A 21,299-nucleotide genomic window follows, 5' to 3' on the forward strand; every position below is an offset into this window, starting at 1 on the left:
ATGTGCAACTTGCAACTTGTTTCAAATGGTTTAAAAGTTAAACTTCACAGTGCAGCCTATCAAAAATTACTTGCGCCAAAAAGTGCATAATAGTGATCATGTACGTACAATGAATCAATAAAATAGTTCGCTTTTACCTTTTTTAACATGCCTTCATAGAGGTCACATTGTATTTTCACTTAACACCGCTGAAAAACGTAATATCTCTATGAAAGCGCATAACATTATTTTATTTATTGCCAAGGTATAGAATTGATATTGGTTTTGAGCTATTGCGTCCTGATATCGGAACAGATGCGGTCGCCAAGTGCAGGTACTGTAACTTCACGATTTACAAGAACTCAGGAACGACAATCTCGCGCCTCGTGTGCTGCTTCCCTTGACATTTTGAATGGAGTCTGCGCCATCCTGCACTAATTATTAACTTTCCTGCACCCACCTCAGGTTTCACTGCTCGTGTCTGCTTTCAATTCAAGCGAATCTCTCACTTCCGCCAGTCGCACTCCGCAGATAGCTCTCGCAAGCACGTTGTACAGGTAAAATGGTTATCCGAATTCGCATGTTGTTGATAAGACATGTCTGGGATGAATAATGCGTCTTCGGAGTTTATTAGTCCACTGTTTCCTTCGGCAAAGGTGTTCCATTTGGAATGTGTTCAGTGAACAGGAATACAGAACTTAATTAGTGTGAGTCACCTGTGCTGTGAACAAAACTGTAGGATCTCAACTTTAAACTATTACAATAGGTAGAAACATGTTGCTAAGTGCCAGTGCAAAAAAGAGCAGGCGGTTACATACTATATTCGTCTGACTTGTGTGACTTTGCTGCAGTACGTGTGTAGAACAATGAGACATTCTGTACTTCAGTTGTGAAGGAAGTCGCAGAGAAGGAATCACAAAAAAGCGAAAACAATTGTTATTGTAAAAGTAAGTACTGTCCACGCTGTTGCTGTTTTCAGTTCTTGTAATCTACGTATTTTGGATTGGAAATTTTAGCAAAAACGTTCACCAATAAATTATAAAGCCACTTTTAAGGAATGTCTGAAAATGTAAGGCATTTTGCTGGCTCTTTTTTTTCAGTGTTCTTAAACTGTTAAATCGGACTGCAAGCATGTTTTATATCTCATCGTCCAGTAATTGTTCAGTATCATTGCTTATATGGTTATTGCAATGTATGTGCTTGCACTGTGTGATGTGTTTCTATATCATTTGGAATGTTTAGTTTTATTTGGTTACTCTTTTGTGGAACTTGAGTAGGTTTATGGCTGATCTATTTCTTAAGGTAATGTATGTAAAGTATGCATACTGTATTTGTGTTTTCTAGATTAGTCATGGCTCTTCAGATGAATAAAACTAACATGCCATTTGTTACACAGTGAAACAGAAATGCTTTGCATTCATAATTCAGAATATTTGAATGGACTGGCTTCTAAAGAGTCCTCTTTACCAACCCTATGTAATTGAAGGGAAGGGGAGACACTATCACAGGTAGCTTTTTATTGGTCTTTTGTGTGTCAGAAAATTATTGAAGACTTTTGGTAAAGATGTACCAGCTGCTACCGTGAAAATGATTTCAATAGTGACAATATATTGCATACACTGTTTTTTCACAGTACTTAGACTTCTGTTTATTTATCTTTACAGTCACGGAATTCTTCAGAAGAGAAGTCTGGAGTCTTGGAGCGCCTGGGAGGTTTTTTTACTTCCAAGAGAAGAAAGAGCAGAGGCTCCTCTGAGGTGTCTGAGGCCCAAACAGAAGACAGGACTCCTGGGGTGGAAAACAGCACGAAGAGTAGCGAGAAAGAAGGGCTCAAACCAGCTGTAGACGATTCCCAGTCGGAGGCTCAATATATGTCAAATGTGTCCGGGGAAGAAGTAGAAAGCATAAGAATATCTCTGTCCGACGTGGGAATACGGGGATCTTTAAAAAGCACCACTACAAAGCAGGCTGGCTCACATTACAACAGTAAAGAGGCATCTGACATTCCACCTCCTTCAGAAAATGATAGCTGTGGAAAAACAACCTTGAGCAGTGTACCGGTTGTTAAGGTAAACTCACAGACCACAGCGTTGGGTGCAACTGAAGAGACTACAGAGGTAAAGAACGCCAAACATCCTTCCAGGAAGGAATCAGATTCTGAATCGGAAAAGACAGGAGACACATCCAAGAAGCTTAAAGTGTACATAGAAGAGACAAGTGTAAGCAGTAGCCCCGAGAGCTCGAACAGGCCGGTCTTTCAAAAAACACTAAAAAGAAACTTTGAGATTGTGTCCAGACCGGGTACGAAATCCAAGGAAAACGCGGAGACAAATGATTCCGGATTAGAAGAAGCTTCCGCCGCTCAGACATCCGAGAGCAAATTAGAATCTCTCACAAATATACAGCACTCGGCAGCCCAGGAAGGCTCCCTTAATGAATCATTTTCTCCCCTCGCGGCTCAACATCCGGAACAAGAGGCTCTAGGAAAGGACCTTGAAGTCAAATCCCCAAAAGAAGCTAAAGTTTTTACTGTAGAGGTGTTCCTGCAGTCTGAGAAAGAAAGTGGACCTGATCTTTCCGCGGAAGGGCTAACGGTGGTGGAAACTGAAGCCATGGGGAAGAAAACAGTCAATGACAAAAGCAGGCGCAATTCGGGGAGAAGAAGGTCCCAGAAATCCCATGAGAGCCCGCAGTCGCCTGAAGAAAAAGCAGACGGTGGCTCAAGCAAGAAAGATGCCCACGAAGATACAACCCTGGGAGCCGCTGAACAGCTTCCTCAGAAAGAAGCTGAAGCAGAGAAGCGCACGTTAAAGTGTCAAGAGGCTAGGGTGGAAACTTATTTGAGTGTAACATCAAAAACAATTAAGCAACGACACCCAAGCCTTGAGGCTTCAGTTCAAAATTTGGAGAATCAAAGCTCAGTGCCGTCTGAGCATGTGTTACCTATTACTGTCCACAAAGAGGGTATGGATGTTGTATCAGGCAGGCTCTCAAATCAGACTGAGACAGGATCTTGTGGCAGCAAGCCAATTGCTGCTGTACCTGCACCAGAAACCTCGTGGGTGGGAAAGACAAACACTGCAGAATGCTGGGAAGGCGGTCGGAATTCTACTGGTGTTGCGTGTGCAGAAGGTCTCTCCTCGGACAGGAGGACCACAACCCCTCCTTCCGAGTCCGGAAGCAAGTCTTTGAGAGCACCACATGGTGAAACAGTTGCTCCCAAAAAGTTAGAGCTGAAACCTGAATTGGGCCAGGATGGAGCTGAAAGCAGTGGGAAGGCTTTGAAGAAAAGCAAACCAGAGGTAGCAGCCAAGACCCCCCTAAAATCTGAAGTGAAACTGTGAGTATGCACCTGTGTGTGTTGTGATGAATGTGCAAAAAGCTTCTAAACTTTAAAAGTGGGCTTCAGTTTTATTGTCTATTGAAGATGAAATATAAAATATATTTATTCAGTGAGTCATCATTGAAAGAACACTTCAGTGTTGTTCATATTTTAAAAAGTAGCAGTTTTTTAATAAAGATATCTCCCATCAATATAGCAGTGTTTGCCTTTTCCCCTTTTCCATTGTACAAGAGTAGCTCTCTTGGGATTTTGTTAATCTTTATTCAAGCAAAATTTCAATGCAAGTGTAAGAATATAAGTAAATCAGCATATATATATATATAGGCTTGTTCTTTTTTATGACATTAAAGGTCGCATTAGCATACATTACCAGCAAAATGAATGCACTCATTTGATTTTTTTTTATTGCTTTTGAAAACATTTTTCCAAATAAGAATTAATCTAAATAGCTGAACGTTGTAGTTAATTATATTCTACAACTTAAGATTCCCCAGTTCTCATTCTTGTGTTTTTGAAGTTTGTTATTGGTAACCAGATTTTCCCTTTCTACTACTAGTCACAGTATGTTAATGATAGTTTGTGTAGCCACTACATTGAAATGTCAAGCAAATAAGAAAACAAAGTCACTGATTGATTTATCTCCAACTATTGTCTGTTGCAGTGCTGAATAAAATGCACCTGTGAGTCTGAATAGAGGGTTGCCCAAATGTGGTTGAATATCATTTTTTGTTTTTCAATGCTTAACATTGAATAAGTGACTATACCTAGACAGAGTAAAAAATAAAATTCTAAGAAATATAATGTAGCTCATCAGGGAGTATTGTAACAGTATTATTCTAGTCATCAGTGGCAGTATTTTGATGTAGGTATTTTGAAGTGTGGTTGTATTGTAGTTCACATATACAGTAAATATATGAAATATGAAAATTGAATGCCTAAATTGCACACCACTTACTGATTTAACCTAATACAAGTTAGTATTAGAGACCATTTTGAATTAAAATTCCAGAGGTTGATAATGCATCTATTTTTGAAGAGAAGGTTTTTTTTGGATGATGGCATGAGACCTTCAGTTGTTTGCCTTTTCTTTTCAAGGCAATTTTCATTATGTTGATTTTATCCTGACTTCAACGTAGACTAAAAGTCTTTGATTGTAAGTTAATATTGGTTCTGATAAAGCCAACGTAACGCTTACATGTAGCAATAACTAAATATCCCAATACAATGCAGGATATATATTCTACTTGGTAAGCAGAGCTGTAGAATGTGGTAGATGCTTATTTTATAAGGTAGGAAATTAATTAGCAATAAGAATATAGGCAAAGGAGTTCAATTTGCCTAAGCTGTAATTGGAAAACAAAAATACATTTTCATAGCTGTTCAAAGATATATTTTGAACCTCTCGTTGATTTGGTGTTGAGTAGAAATGTGTATACTAACAAGTTAGCACATGCTTGTTTTAATGAAGTATTCAGGCATTTCTTTTGTCTGCCATTAAAGTGAAAGGGATGTACTGCAGAATAAAAAAGACAAATAGGTATGCATGTTGTCAGTTTAGGTCAATAGAAAGTCTTAAAATCTTTTTTAAAAATGAATTCGGTACAACTGCCTTTGCCATAGTAAGGCTACATAATATATAAAAACAGTATATGAAATAAGTTGTTTCATTTCAAGGCTGTACTCTAAAACTTTAACATGGGTCCCTAAGTGCTAAATGAAGAATTAAAGATGAATTTCAGAAAATCTGAAAAATCGGTCATTCTATGTGATAATTATTTATCTGTTGGACTATTTATAGTTATATACAATAATAAGTACATTTACTGCATTGTGTTTTCCCATCTAGTGTTAAGGGTAAATAAATGCTCAAATGACTTTTAATTGCACACTATTGAACAACCTTTAATAACTTAAAGGACGCCAAGCAACAGTCAGACTTATGATTGATCATTTTCTGTTGTGCTTGGCACAAAGATGTATCATTAAATGCAGGTGAAAAAGTAATTATTCTTTAATAATCTCTATACACAAAACAAACAGAGAGGATGTGGGATTAAATGTAGAATGCTTAATCATTAATCTCTTGACTGATTTTGAAGTATTTTGTGTTGACAGAAACATCATTTTGTTGCACTGTAGTTGATTCACGTCTTCAGTGTCCACAAAAAGCAGCCATGCCCTGGAGTGCTGATTCTTGTTAAAAGGGTTTGGGGCCTTTTTTCAACACGTGTTTTCTTTGTAAGAAGGATAAAGTTTTGATGTCTTAGTAACAAATTGAATGGCGCTTAAGATGGGCTGTGTGAGTAATTCCAGATCAGATGTAATAAATATTTGGGGTGGAGAGGTGGCTCTGTGGCTAAGGATCTGCGCCTGTGGCTGGAAGGTTGCCGGTTCAAATCCCGCAGCTGGCAGAGGAATCCTATTCCGTTAGGCTCCTGAGCAAGGCCCTTAACCCCAGCTGCTCCAGGGGCGCCGTACAATGGCAGACCCTGCGCTCTGACCCCAGGCTTCTCTCCCTGTCTGTGTGTCGGTGTGTCTCATGGAGAGCAAGCTGGGGTATGCGAAAAGATAATTCCTAATGCAAGAAATCTAAAGGGTTAATAAAGTGATGTTAAAATTCCGTCCTCCCACAATATATACATATATTCCTTCATTAGTAATAACTTCTTCATGGCAGTGTTTTGAGAAACTGCTTGAATAAAGCAGGACTGGCACCTACAGTGGGCAGTAGAAGGAAGTTGCCTGCATTTTTTCTGGACTAGAAGAAGGAGCAGATGCTTCCCTCAGGGTAACAAATGCAAAGATATGTAGGATTTCATTTGCTTACAATTTGTTTTTAAATTGCATGGCCTACATGTTTTGCAAATGAATTATTTTTGCTGTTACATTTTTTTATTTTCTGTAGCACATGTTGGAAAAACTGGGTGGCACGCTGACACAGTGGTTAGCACCCGCTGCCTCGCAGGTCTGGGGCCCCAGGTTCAATTCCTGGGGTGGCCTCTGCGTGGAGTTTGCATGTTCCTCCCACGTTTGTGTGGGTTTCCTCCCACAGTGAAAGAACATATTGGTAGGATAATTGGCTCCTGGGAAAACTGGCCCTGATATGAGTGTTTGTCTTTGTATGTACCTGTGCGAGCACTACGATGGATTGGTGTCCCATCCAGGGTGTGTCCTGCCTTGCACCTGTTGTTGGCTGGGGTTGACTCAGCCAGAAGCCCTGTGTAAAATAAAGACTTTGGATGTTGAAAAACACCACGTACTGGTGGCCTAATGGTTAATGTTTGATAGTATTCTTTTAATATTTCTACCCATAACATCAATATGTTTGTACAGTACATACTGTAAGTAATTTATATAATGTGTTTTTAAAGCAATGCGCATTGTTTTGAAGCATGTGCCTTCCAATTATACATTAAACTGGTTCAAAATAATAAGGTATAATATTACCTAATATAATAATAAAGGTAATAATATAGTATTTAGAAGGTAAGACTCATAAGAAATGACTAAAATATAGAAGTTAAATTATATCTGTAAAAAAGGGAATAAATGGGCTTCCTTTGTGATAATTCTTCCTTTCTCAATATTCCTTGTAGCATTTTGCATACATTTTGGCTATAAATGTCCTGCAGTAGAATCTGCAGTCACTGTGCTATAGACACAAGATAGTTTAGGCCTACAAAAGCATGTGGAACCTGTGTATCAAGCTAAGCTAAACATGTCTGCTGGAGCTGCACTTCTGTTTTAGCTGACATATTCCACACACTTCTCTGCTCCATTCCACAGCTTAGCGTTCTCTCTTTCCCATCACGCCCCTAGTTCTCCTTTTGCTGTCACACCCATGCCTAGAGGACAATCAAAGCCTTAGCTTTACTGCCCTCTCAACAGAAGAAAGCTCTTTATTAAGCAGGCAGCATCATTTAAACATATTGAAATATGCCTTGTCATCATTTTAAGTATGTTTGATTTTGCAATTTTCAGTCAAAAATAGAACAACTATAAATAAGGTTTTTATTTTGAAGAGAATAATTTATCAATTATTTTAAGGAGTGGTCAGAAGGGGGTTAAACATAAAGCAATTATTCTAATGAACCTGTAATGATTAACATTAGAGACAATGCTCAGATATGCTATGTTTTATTCATATAGCTTGGTGTTTTGTTAAAAACACCCTTACAGTGGTATTCACTAAACAGATGAGGACTTGTTTGAAGCCAATAAAAATTCTTTAAACTTCTTTCTTTTTTGTATGTTTTTTCTGGATCTCAGACATATGTGAGATTGCTTGGTTACTAACTGGCAAGTAGAGCTCGTTCGTGAGAGAAACATTTCGTAACAGAGACTGGGATACAGTAAGCACAATGTAAACCAACTCCAGGTTCTCTCAAAGTAGAAGATTCCTGACTCTTAGAAGATTTTTTTAAAAACAGACATACTATATAATGAGTGAGAACTGATCTATCAGAAATACTTTATAAAAGCTTTTTTTGCTGAAGGTTCTAAACTTCCAGTTGCATGTTGTAGATATTTGTTACATGTACATATACTGTATTTTTTATACTTAATTTTTTTTCAAGTTGGATATGAAACACTAATGTTGTTTTCTTTAATCTGCAGACCACCCAATTCCAAAAAGGTTGAAATTGAATGCAAGGAAACTAACTCGACTGAGAAGATAGGCAGGATTGTAGAAAAAATAAGCTTGTTTGAGAAAAACACAACAAGCTATGCCAAGAAAGATTTTCATGTCGTAAAGAACATAGCTTGCTCTCCAAAAGTCCCTACAAAATATACTGGTCAGGTGAAACTGAAACTACAGAAGTCTTCTCAGAGCACTGCGATGGAGGGAAAAAAACCTGAAGTCGTCCAAGTTGATGGTCAAAATAAAATTGATGAAGGAAGCTTACGAACTGAAAACCAAAGGTCTCCTTTATCACCCACTAAACTGTCGGGTCGCAAAGATAAAACAGGGAGCGCTAGTTCACCCAAGTTAAAGCAGCCATCCTCCCCCACTGAATCGGTTTCAAATATTAAGGCGGGTGGTACACGGATGAAGAGTCGCGTGCAGACTCCTACAGAAAAGTACAGTTTTGACTCCTCTGAAAAGGGGGAGCATCCAGTTAGCGTCTTACCACAAAAGCCAGACAAGGTGCAGAGGGAAGATTCCACAGATTCTGTTGTGAAAGAACAACCTACTGCAGGTAAAATGGAAGCCGTGAAGTCAAAGATTCCCAAAAAAACATTGTCAGAGGGGACTTCAAAAATACCACTATCTTTGCCTTCTGTAGAGCAGAGTGAGCCAAATGCTCAAACTGAAGAAGAAAACCTTTCCAAACCTAGCAACATGACTGTGAAGCAGCACCCTGCTGTGCCAGTTGATGAAAGTGAAAGACAAATACAGGCTAAGGAAGTAAAGGTGATAGGTTCTAACAGATCAACTAGTACCCAGGAGACAATATTAACCTCCCAGAGTCCAGCACCTACCCTGCAGAGAGCACAGGAGTTGGGCTCAGAGGTCAAAAGCCAGAAAACTACAGAATCTACTACTTCTGTAAACCAAAGCATGGAATCCTCCCCTTGTGATAACAAGTTGGATAAAAGCTCCAGAACTGGAAAATCCTTGCTGAAACCTATTGATCAAGAAGCAAGGATAGGCACTGTGCCTGAGTTACCTAGGTCTGTGCAGCATGAAGATACTACAGACTTAGCTCCTGATGTAGAGCATTTGTCCCTAAAAGATAATTTACCAGAAACATCAGAACAACGTCCCTCCATTTCATCTGAAATGTTAGAGCACCATAAATCAAGCCAAGTTAAAAGGGATGACAGCCAGACAGCTGGTCTAAACATCGCACTGCCAGACCTGATTATAAAAGAAAGCAAATTTCCTAGCACTGATGAAAAGACTTGTGCTGGAGTGCTAGAACCGGGACAGAGGAGCCCTGTTAAAGAACCCACTGATATATCACAGGCTGGGAGCAAGCTGCCTAGGCCTGTTCAGAAGAGTGTCTCAAAACAGCAGAGTCAAAGTGAAACTGCTGGTGGAGGAGGTGATTCCCCTACATCGCCTCTGAAGACTCGCATTGAACAGAAATTTGACAGCAAAGATTTACAAAATCAAAACGATGAGCTGCAAAATGACAAACCACACAATGAAAATACTTTCAGCCAAAGTGTTAGAGACATGCCTGAGACAGGTTTTGTCAGTACTGGACAGAATAGTCCCATCAGAGACACGGCTGATGCATTACATATTGGTAGCAGACTCCCAAGGCCTATTCACAAGCTTCTGCCTAAACAGAAGTCTAATGGTGAGCCTACTGGTGTTGAAGAAGTTATTGAAGCTGCAGAGCCTCTTATACCAACTCCCATGAGACAGAAAACCAACGTACAGTTAGAAAGCACGCTGCATGAACCCAGTGTTCAGCATTCTTCTGCCCAGCAGCCTAATATCATTCCTCAAGAAGCAAATGAACAAAATACTTCTATAGAAGACAATACCAACAATGTACCTAACAGTAGTGTTGCTAAAAGGGAGCTGATTGAACCTGTGAATAAAAATAGTACCAACAAACAAATTCCCAGTAGTTTGGAATTGGAGGTTAAAGAACTGACAAAGACTGGACAGCAAAGAGTAGAACAGTTTGACAGTATTACTGTAAGTGCTGAAAGTAAAGTGTCTGAGTCTGGTCAAGCAAATAATACTGAGATGCAATTTGAGCGTGCTACTCTCAAAGAGGAAAAAGTTTTTCCTGAACTTGAAAGGAATACCAGCACAATTAGGACTGATAAGAAGACTGATGGAAGCGAAGGTGCTAAAAGTGAATTTACAAAACCTGAGCAAGCTAAACCTGCTATCGTAGTATCACAGTCTCGGGGAAATTTGGCTACTGTCGAAGAAAAACATAAGGAAGAAAATGTTGTGAATGCCTTGGAAGCTGTTGCACTTGTCCAAAACCAAAATGTGGTACCTTTATGTGAATCAGCAACACAAGCACGTGAAGGATCCCAGCTTACAGAGCAGAAGCCCTCTATTATAGATGCAAATAGTTCAGTTCAGAACAGACTGACTAACGCACAGCCTGCGGACTCTGTTGTAGCTATGCAACCTAATACAGAAACGTCAATGATCAATTCTCATGTTCCCTTAAGAGATAGTGTGGTTTCAGAGAAGCCATCTGACCGTCTCATGATTCACTCTAGTACTGAGATTTCTTTGTTAGTGAAGAAATGTAAAGATGAAAAGACAGACACATCTTTGAATGACGGAACTACAGTTAAAAAGAGAGGTAACTCTGAGCTTAATGAAGATCATAGGGTTGTACCCATTAATGCATCGGAAAAAATTGTGAAGGACAATGTATCTAAAGAGACAGTGAAGACTTCAGATGGTGATTCACGTGGTGTAGTTGTAGTTGAAAATAAAGTCACCCAGCCCGCTGTAGCTAACACAAAGGCTGTACACTGCAATACTTTGGACTCGCGTGCAGAATCAGGGATTCCAGTAAAGGGTAGTGCTAAATCTAGTTATCGGGATGAGAAACCTTTATTACTCAAAGAGACAGATTCAAAGACTGTGCTTAAAAGTACAAAGGACGTTACAGAAGGCAAACAGAATACAGCCACACCACAGTTTACTATTGGAGCAAAACGCCCTTTTCCTCCTGAGACCGTAAAGGGTAATGCATCAGTTAAGGAAACCCCATCGAGTTGGTTAGATGTGGACAATAGTTTTGGGAAAAAACAGACAAAAAAGGAAGGGAAGCTGAACACATCTAAAAGTGAAGACAGGAGTCTGGAAACGTCAGGTGATTTTCAGGACTTTATAGAGAACATCAAGAATCTTGGCAGTCCCTTTTCTTTGCCACCAAAAAAACACAAAGGTCTCAAATCGCTGTCACCTCCATTTGCCATGCCACCCATAAAAGAAGACAGATTCGAGAAAACCTTAGATCCAGATTTCTTCAAATTTGGTCTGGGAAAAAAAGATGGACTGAAAGACCCTACTCCAGCAATGTCAGTCAAGCTGCAAAGCAGTGAAGCAAAAAGCAAATTTGCAACCAAGCGCGTAACTGCAGAGCAGAGCATGCTTTATAAATCCCTTCTGCCGTTGAGCAAAACCACAGGTCAGGAAACTAAAATGGCTGAGAGCAAAGAGAAAGAGACTCAGGAAGATCTAGGGAAAGCAAAATCTCGTCTCGAGAGAAGTTCTGTACTTGCAAGTCTGCTGAATTCCTCGAGTACATCAAAAACAAATCTGCCAAACACTAGTACAGGAGCTGGCAGTGTGGTTTCTCCTTCCACTGCCCAAGCAAAATCACTGCTGGAAACACAGTCCAGCACATTCTCACCTTTGCCTATATCAGACGTGGGTGGGAGGGCTCCAGAGTTTGAGAAACCACTATCTGCAGCAAGTGACTCACTCTCCCTCCCATCTGATTTCCCAACCCTGTCGTTTTCTGATGTCAAGTTGCCAAGTTATTTGGAGAAGTACCTCCAGCCAGACAGTGCAAAAGCTGAACTCAGCTCGGAAGCTAACCTCCAAATAACAGAAATGAATGTGCCTAAATTTGGAATGGAGTTTGGTTACAGCACAAGTCACAGCAGGCTTGATAATGGACCTCTGGACCTTCCAGGATCAATCAATCCAAGCCTCTTTGAAGCAGCTCAGATTCCACTGCCTTTCATTCCAGCAAACACTGAGGTAAGATTTTGATTTGAATCATTTTACATCAACTCCAAATTCATCTATGTGTGCAGATATCTACTGTATGTCTATTGTGCTTAGCAACTTTTATTGGTGGATACTAATACATTACGATTTTCTAATTTTCCAGTTATTATCTAAATATAAATATCTGTACGAAACTGCCAGATTTTTGCTGCAACTTAACTACCAGCTTTTGGAACGAATGGAACGTTGTTCTTTACTTAAAATATATCTAATCTGCTGAAATGAGTCAGATTCGCTTGGAATCTTTTTTGTTGTGTCTTGCTGTGAGATGGAAAAATTCAAGTTAGGGCAGTACAGATGGCATGTTTCAGTAGTTTTGTAATTCTTTATTTAACATTTAACTGCTTTCTAACAGAATAGAGGCTGCAGGTGATTCTTTTGCATGATAAAGGATTTGTATCCAGGGGGTATTATTTGAAATGCTTGGCATGTAACTACAGTAGTAAAACACTTGTAAAATTGTTTTAAGACTTAGCCTGTCCAAGACTGTTACACTTTTATTTCCTCAAAAATAAAAGTGTCTCCTTTGAGAAGGAGATGTTTTATACATGGTTTTAAACATTTTTGTAATATTACTGTCTGCTACATACAGTAGTTATTATTTTCTTAAGGAGGAAGTGGTGGAAGGCTTGAATTGAAAAGGTCAAATTTGATTTTTTTCCTTCGACTTTTATTAAACATACATACATGTGTTCTGGGGTATTCTTAGTAAATCACATTATAAAACTGCAAAGCAACACATAACACTGAGTCTGCAAGAAACAATGCAAAACTCATGATCAGTCTCACTAGGATAAGATAAGATTTGTATTGTCCCCTGAGGGAAATGTTTATGGACACACAGCACTCCTGTACATTTAAATAGAATGCAAACAAAAAAAGATGATGAAAAACATTGCAGATTATTCTATTACAAAAAATAAGAAAAACATTGCACATCACCCTATTGCACATGTATGGGACATAACAACATGTAACATTTATAACACATTACAAAACATATTGCATTCAAGTGGGTTTTAAAAGTCAAAATTGTGTTTATCCTTGACATTTGCGTTGACAGCTTTAATGGATAGTGGAACAGAGGAATGTTTGTATCTGCTTGACTTGCATTTGGGAACCCTTAAACGTTTGCCAGAAGGAAGAAGTTGATATTAAGAATTGAGGATGTGGGAAGGATCTGATATATTTTTTTCTGTCTGTTTGATTGTGGATTTTTCAAAGATTGTCTGCAGGGAGGGTTAAGTTTCTTCTTCCCTTTTTTAAATGTGTCTGTAATATTCTAGTTGAAAGTTCAAAAGCCTTACGTAGTATTTTACAGAGAGGTTATACAAGCAAAGTACAAAGTTTTTGTTTTGAACCACCTCGCATATTTCCATTCCTCAAAGATGGGTTGTCAAAAAAGGCAATATTCCTATTGGGATATACTGTAGGATGCTGGAATAGGTATCGGAGAGTAAGTCATGTTTTTCATGCTCTCTTTTTAATCACAGATACCACTCATAGATCAAAGAAGAATCCATAAGCGACCGGGGAAGGTAAGCACAGCTTTGATATTTTTTGACCATTGCACATCCAGTGAGGAATTCAAATGATAACACAACCTGGTTTTCAGTTGGAACCACAATGTTAATCATGATATTGATTAAACTGATCTGTTAGCCAGTAGCCAATGTATTGATTAGTAATTCTTGTTCTATTTGTGAGGGACATTTATAGCCAGACTAAAACTTATACTAGTGATCTCTTTCTCTGGTTATAGAGAGCCCTAATCAACAATGACAGCACATACATTGCCTTCTATAGGTATTGGGACATTGAAGTCAAAATGGCTATTTTTCTGTAGAATCAATTCAGAGAGACTTGAGATTGAATTGAGAATTTGAGATGAAAAGATGAATATGAGGCAAAAGTACAGTATGTCATCTTTTATTTCTGGGTATTTCTGTGCATATACTGTATGCTTTAACATTTTAGAATAATACAACTTTTAAGTCAGCATATGTATTGGGACAAATTAACTTAAAATTAAAATAGTACAAAACTTTGGAAGAACTGTCAGGGGGGGTTGGTGACTTTAGTCTCGTTTTCAGCAAATGAAATACATGCTCGATTGGATTTAAATCGGGAGATTGATTTGTCCAGTCTAAAATGTGCCACTTATTTTTCTTGGAACTCTTTGGTTGCATTAGAAGTCTGTTTTGGGTCATTGTCTTGCTGCATTATGAAGAGCCAACAAATGAGTCTGGAGGTATTTGTAAAGGCAGAAATTTGTAAAGGTATTTGTGAAGTCTTTCTGCTACTACAGTCATTAGTTACATCATCAGCATTAGTGCTGAATGAGTCAGTTCCAGACGTGGCCATGCATACCCAAACCATGACAGTACCTCCACCATGTTTCACAGATGAAGTGGTGTGCTCGGGATCATCAGCAGCTCATTTATTTCTCTTACTTTGGTAAGGTATGACTTTGGTTGAGGTTTAGTTCCAGAACTCTTTTTAGCAAATAGTAATCTGGCTTTTCTATTTTTGGTTGTGATGAGAGGTTTGCATCTTGCGGTGTAGCCTTTGCAATTCTGCTGTCGAAGTTTTCTGCAAACAGTAGATTGTGATGTCTTCACCCCTGCACTGTGGGAGGTGTTGGTGATTTCAGGGACGGTTGTTTTATAGTTTTGCTCCACAGCTCTGATACTTTTTCCATCAGCAGTTGTTTTCCTCTGCCAATTTGGTCGTTGCTGATTGGTACATGTAAGTGCACTGGTGATTTTCCTTCTTTTTCAAGATATTCCAAATTGTTGATTTTTGTATGCCAAGTTTCTATGCTATGGTTCTGATTGAATTATGCTTTTCTTTCAGCATCAAAATTGCTTGCTTCATATTCATAGACAGTTCTCTAGTCATCATGTTGGTTTAGACCTACTGACTCCCAGGATAGACACAGGGGGAGAGAAATGGCTAAATCCAGCACGACACATTCATAGCTCTTTAATGTGTGCACAATCGATGCAACAGGAAACACCGATAAGAAACACCTGGCAGCCAATTGTCCCAAAACGTACACTCACATGAAATGTGGGGATTAAACACAAAAAGAGCTATTACTCTAAAACGGTACAACATATAAGCACAGAAATACCCAGAAATAAAAGTGACATTCTATACTTTTGCCTCATGTTCATTTTGACAGTACATCTCAAATGTGAATTGCTTGATTATAAAGCTAAAACAGCAATTTTGACTTTAGTGTCCCAATACTTATAAAGGGCAGTGTATGTGACCAAGTACTTTTGTTTTGTCATAATAATTGTATTTAATAGTTTAAAATGTGGCCTTTGTAGAATCACAGTAATTGTTCCTCTTGGAGTTACTGTGTAATTATTATGTAGTTACTGTATCTATAGCTGGACAAAGATTTTATCTTGTATATTTCTACACATCTTGAGGTTTCAGGCCTAAATGCAGTTTAGGTCAAAATCGAAGTGATATGTGATTATTGTGGGACTTTTTTATATGAGAGTGCACCTACCCAATCTTCTGTCCTTTAACAGATTGTCATTCATGAGCTGCCACAGTTTGGCGGGGAAGCATTTGAAATTTGCAAAGATGTAGAGGATGCCAGTTATATGAAATTGTCACCTGTGATTTCAGTCAAGGTGTTAAGAGGATGGTAAGTTATTTTATACAGTTATGCAAATCTATTAGGTCATTTTATAAAACCTTTATGCTCCGCAACAGCTCAGTGATGACATACTTGCAGTCTCCAAAACTGGTCCTCTAAGTCCTAAATTGTGGAACTCTCAACCTGAGACTGTATGAGCATCCCTATCTTAAAGCGGAATTGGAACACCATTTTTATATTTCATGGTTAGAAAGAATCATTGATGAGTGCATTTCAAACCACAAATAAAGTAAAATGTACACAGTAATGTCCCATTGGGGTGGAGTGGTGGCTCTGTTGCTAAGGATCTGCGCCTGTGGTTCAAATCCCGTGGCCAGCAGAGGAATAATACTCCGTTGGGCCCTTAACCCCAGCTGCTCCAGGGGCGCTGTACAGTAGCTGACCCTGCGCTCTGACCCCAAGCTTCTCGCCCTGTCTATGTGTCTGTGTCTCATGGAGAGCAAGCTGTGGTATGTGAAAAAGATGAATTCCTAATGCAAGAAATTGTATATGGCTAATAAAGTGATCTCTCTTATCTCTCTTAAATCACAAAATAGACTAAATTTCCTGGTTTGAGCAGCGCCTTATTGCAGTCATTGTCTGTGATTCAGAACACGGCATCAAAATCTGTGGTGACTTGAACAGACTCTGTTACCTTGTAAACAAGCAGGCTGTCAATACATCTCTTTTAATCCAATAGAGATAGTTCTCTTGACTTCAAGATGATTTTGCTGATAAATAGTACTTTCTTGTTAACTCTGTTTGCAGATCATATTGAAGCATTTCTGCAGTGAAATGTCTGCTGCACAATCTGTACTTATTAGTTCGTACATTGCTTTACATTATTCATTACAGAGACTAGTGAGCAGGAAGGGCCAGTTTAAGACAGTTCTCACAAGCCCTTGCTCTCGTCCATGGTGAGACCAGAGGTTTGCGACAACATGGCGACCATACCTTATTTTCACAAAGTTCACAATTAAGTACAACCTCTTTAGATAAAAAGATCCTTCTAAACATGACTAATTTGCTTGTTCCATACTCACACCATTTGAGTAAAGTTTTTCCACTTCTCAGTGTTAGATGCAACTCTATGTAATGCCTTCTTGTGTCACTCTTTCATGTTTCTTTATTGACTTAGGAGATGGTGACTGGGTTACCTCTGTCAGTGCATTTGAGGATTTTGATTATTTGGATCAGATCTCTTTATAAACTTCTCTGTTCAGAAACGTTTCAGGTCTATTAGTATAAAGATATAAGATATTCCCTTTGTCCTGTGTATCTTTTCTGGACTTCTTGCAGCACTGCAAAATCTTTTTTTTTAACTTGGTGACCAAAAGTGTACACAATACTTTAAATGAAAAGTCTTGCTAGTGTGTTATACAATTTAGACAACATTTCTTCATTTAAATTATATGATTTTATCTATATATCCTAACATTCTTTTTGCCTTGTTTTGTCCAGAAGATACAAATATGTCAATTTATACAAATGATATGGGGTTACTGGTATGCTTTACTATTTATTAATCTGACACTTTCATACTCAAGATATGGTATTTAGTATCTGTTTAGTAAGTCAAGCCACAAAAAGTAAAGTGTCTGTCTAAAATTCCAACATCATATTTTACAAGCATCTATAATATAAAATTAAACATAAAAAACAGCTAATTCATGCAGTAGCAGCAAGTCATCTTCTGGAATCTAAGTGTACTAATTTTGATCACTATTTTGGTATGCTTTCCATGTGCTTTTTGGTTTTGGACTTAATTTTACCTTGAAGCTTGTCTGTAAGCATGTTTAGATTTTTTTGGGGGGGGTTATGGGAAATCAGCACAACATATGAGCTCTGGCAACCTTCAAGCTCCCTCAAAATAATATTGAAACAATTGAGAGTCTGTCATCATAGGTGATGTCAGTAGTTATACTGGTTTTGTGAAAAACATTAACCCTGCTGCAGTCTTTAGTATTTGCTGTACATTTTCCTTACCAGGTAATAGATTTTTAAAGACTTGAGTAAATTAAGTATGTTGTGACAAATTCAAGATACATGAAGCCACGTTATGGAATACAGCTCACTGATATAATCTGTATTTGTTGACAGTATTCATTAGGAATTGCTTATATTATGAAGATGCTTTCTTATGCCTTTTTTTCTATGGTGTAGCCTGTGAGGTGAACATTGGTCACTATGGCAGTCTTAACATTTCATTAAATGTTTTCAGCTGGATTTTATATGAAAAGCCCAATTTTGAAGGCCGTACAATAGCCTTGGAAGAAGGGCCAACCGAGCTTGAGAATGTCTGGAGTGAGCCTGTCTGTGAAGATAAAGTAGATACTGAGACACAGCAGGACCCCACTTCTCCCATGGTAATCGGCTCCATTAGACTTGTGGTAAATGTAAGTAACCTAATCTTCTTAGCATCCTCTCATTTTCATCATTGATAGTATTCTGTTATTGTTGTGATGAAACATATTGTCTCCAACATCAAATACATCTCTTTAAGCATTACACAGTTATCACAAATAGAATGTAATGTATTATTGGCTACACATTTTCTAGAAGAAAAAAGATAAAAGAATGAATCCAATATTCCTTCAGGCTTCCATAAATCTCTTGGAATTATTTGAAAAAAATGGCAGCTACTGTACTACACTCAGGTCAATTTTTTCAAAGCTATGTCATCACAAAAAGCATGTGAGCTAAATATCTCCTACGACTTTGTAAATTACCTTGGTTACTTTTGTTTCTTCTTTGTTCAGGACTACAGTATCCCTCAGATCGACCTGTACACAGAGCCTCAGGGTTTGGGAACTGTGACGATGTACTGTGATGACACTTTGGAAACATGTACATATGGATTACCACTTTGCACAGAGTCTGTCAAAGTTCATTCTGGCATGTAAGTGTAATGATTGCTGCTTTATTTATCTTTTTTTTTTCCTGAACAGGTAAAAATTGTCATTCTGATATTAAGCAACTTCATTTTCTGAGCTGTATGTACAAGCAAGCTGACTGATGTTGAAAGCATTTTACAGATGTTGTTAAGTGAATGCTTACAGGTGTTTAAGATACTTTTGTCTGTTTACTTTGGCATACATTATGATGTATGTCAGTAGTAATGAAAAGTGTTTCCAGGAATCATAAATGCACCACATTTTTGGAGTCTTTGGACACCAGGAGCACTATATTTAAAACAAGTGATAAAATCACAATAGGGTGTGTGTGTAGTAAATGCATGCGAATGAAAAAGCTCCTTAGAAATGTACAGAAGCCATGAAACCATGCTATAAACAATTGAAGACCAAAGCATTCAAGTTGCAGTCTTGCCAAAGATTGAGGGAGCATTCAGAAATACACAACAAGTAGAATGTCCTTGTTCTCAAGTGTCAAGAACTCTTCAGGCGCCTAGGTGGGGAAATTGAAAAGTTTGTAGAAGCTGTGTAAGTCGAGGAAGTAAAATCTGTTACCACTGTCTCATTTGTGGAAAAATGACACAGCTCTTCAGTCCTATAGATCACCTGAAAGAAAATGAAATGGGAGGCATTCACTAGGCAGGAATTAACAGTGATTGGGACAACTGAAAGGTTTCAGCTTCTGGTATTCTGCCTGTTGGAACCAAGGAAAAGAGTATGTCCCAGAAGTTAATGACATGATGGCTGGGTTAAGGTGCCTGCCAGGAGATGATCAGTCCAAATTCTCATTTTGGGTGCCATTTTTGCTGAGTCATTTGGTTTCAGAATGATCATTTAGGACAGTGTGATAGGAAAACTGAGTGCAGAAAGCCATTGCTACTCTCGTCAGTCTCCTAGACAAAGCAATGGAGATTCCAGAAGACAGAAGCCGACCCTATAATAAAGTTTAGGTGGGTAGCTGCGTCAGCATGCATAGGCTGCAAAGGAACAAGTAATCGGTTTATTCCAAGCTGAACAGAGAAGAAAGAAATCACAACGTTTCAGCAGTGGAGCCTCCTTCAGGTATTAGGTTTTTGTCCTCATACCTGAAGAAGGATCCACGGCCGAAACGTTGTGTTTTCTTTCTTCTCTTTTCAGCATGGAATAAACCCATTACATGTTCCTATAATAAAGTGTGTTCAGGAAATATGTTCTCCAGATATTGTGCAGGTTATAGACAGTATGTCCAATGCTGAATTCAAGTCAAACTTGCGAAGGACATAACCGTTCTGTAATTTGAGCCAAAGGATTAAAAATGTCTATGTGGTACAACTAGACAAGCCCTGCCAAGGGCCTTGTTTAAATGCACAATGAAGAGCCTCCTTTCATTTAAATACCTACAGTATGTACACCTTGCACTAAATATAAAAAACAGTTATTGGAAGTTTCCCAAGCCAGTAACGTTCCAGTCCATTGTTAGCAAGTACAATTAATTCACTTAGCAATATCTATAAAGCCAAATCCTAGAGATGAAGATAAAGCTTCAGCACCAGCGCTGAGAGAGTTTTGGGCCCCCACTGTAGATCTTAGTTACCTAGAGAGACCACAGAAGGAAATAGTCTTTCAGTTGTCAGATGGGACATGATGGGTTTATTCATGATGAGGATGACCTTGGGTTGAAACCCGTCAAATGGGAATTAACGGGACAGGTGTTAGTACTGTGTGAAACTGTAGGCCTTTATACATACTCTAGACAATAAAGAGGTAAAGGACGACGTGTGAAACCTATTATTAAAAGGCTGGATTTTGCTATCAATCCTATGTGTGGCAATGTTTCAGAACATAGTCAGAAGGTTCTTAAACATTGCCAGAGAATGGAAGCCATATAGTTATCTAATGGTGTTTGGAAATCCACCCCATTCTTCAGTTAGGGGTGAATTTGGAATGTCACAATTGAAACACATAGTAGAGTGGGCAGTTGTGATTCTGTGTCTCTCCATCTCTCATTGCAGCTGGCTGGTGTTTGATCAACCTGGCTTCCAGGGAGCTCTGTCTGTGCTGGAGCCAGGAGAGTATCCCTGCCCTGAGTCATGGGGATTTCAGGAGCCATTTGTCAGATCTCTAAGGCCTCTCAAAATGGTGACTTGCCATAAGTTTTGAGTACCTTTAACTGATTTCAGTATCTTTTTTAAAGGTTCTATATTATTGAGATCCGGTAGTATATAATTTACTTTGATCTTATATTCAGTTTTATTATTTAGATTGTTACAAACTTAATCTATACATTCTTTTTATCATGTATTAAGTAAACAGCACATTAGTAAGAGTTTTAGGCAAACTAGAAGTAACAGATACAACTATTAATAATGTGATTAACACAACTTAAATTATTCTCTTGTATAAATTGTTTAGTAATTGTGAATAGCTTCTGCGTATAAACCCATTTATTACCTCTCATTAGTACTTTCAGTGATTCCAGTAACTCATTCCACTGTTCGGTTTGTTGTGTACTTTTCCCCACTGATGCACATTTGCATAATAAAGTAAATTTGGTTTTTGGTGTGAAATTTAATTCAATGATTCAAATGAATTTCAGTGATAAAGCAACATGGGTGTCCATTCAAATATTTTTTTCACATTTTAAAGGAAATTATTTTTAAATTATACATAAAAGAGATTTTAATCGATCCCCTA

General features: G+C 38.3%; 1 protein-coding gene across 3 annotated transcripts in view; it reads left to right on the forward strand.

Moving 5' to 3' along the window:
- The window catches only part of crybg1a (crystallin beta-gamma domain containing 1a), a 90,155-nt gene that overhangs the window by 50,955 nt on the left and 17,901 nt on the right, over positions 1-21,299 (forward strand). For 2 of the 3 annotated variants that reach the window (XM_088625726.1, XM_088625727.1), the window contains 7 exons: positions 1,644-3,319; positions 7,940-12,026; positions 13,550-13,594; positions 15,605-15,723; positions 17,936-18,110; positions 18,474-18,613; positions 20,618-20,744. In XM_088625726.1, coding sequence (XP_088481852.1) covers positions 1,644-3,319; positions 7,940-12,026; positions 13,550-13,594; positions 15,605-15,723; positions 17,936-18,110; positions 18,474-18,613; positions 20,618-20,744 — 6,369 coding nt within the window. Of the gene's footprint in view, positions 1-747; positions 927-1,643; positions 3,320-7,939; positions 12,027-13,549; positions 13,595-15,604; positions 15,724-17,935; positions 18,111-18,473; positions 18,614-20,617; positions 20,745-21,299 lie in introns of those variants that run through there. The other variant, XM_088625728.1, reaches the window with a different exon arrangement.

The sequence above is a fragment of the Lepisosteus platostomus genome, chromosome 3 (genome assembly GCF_059453375.1).
Source record: "Lepisosteus platostomus isolate fLepPlt1 chromosome 3, fLepPlt1.hap1, whole genome shotgun sequence".
In the NCBI taxonomy this organism is placed as follows: domain Eukaryota; kingdom Metazoa; phylum Chordata; class Actinopteri; order Semionotiformes; family Lepisosteidae; genus Lepisosteus; species Lepisosteus platostomus.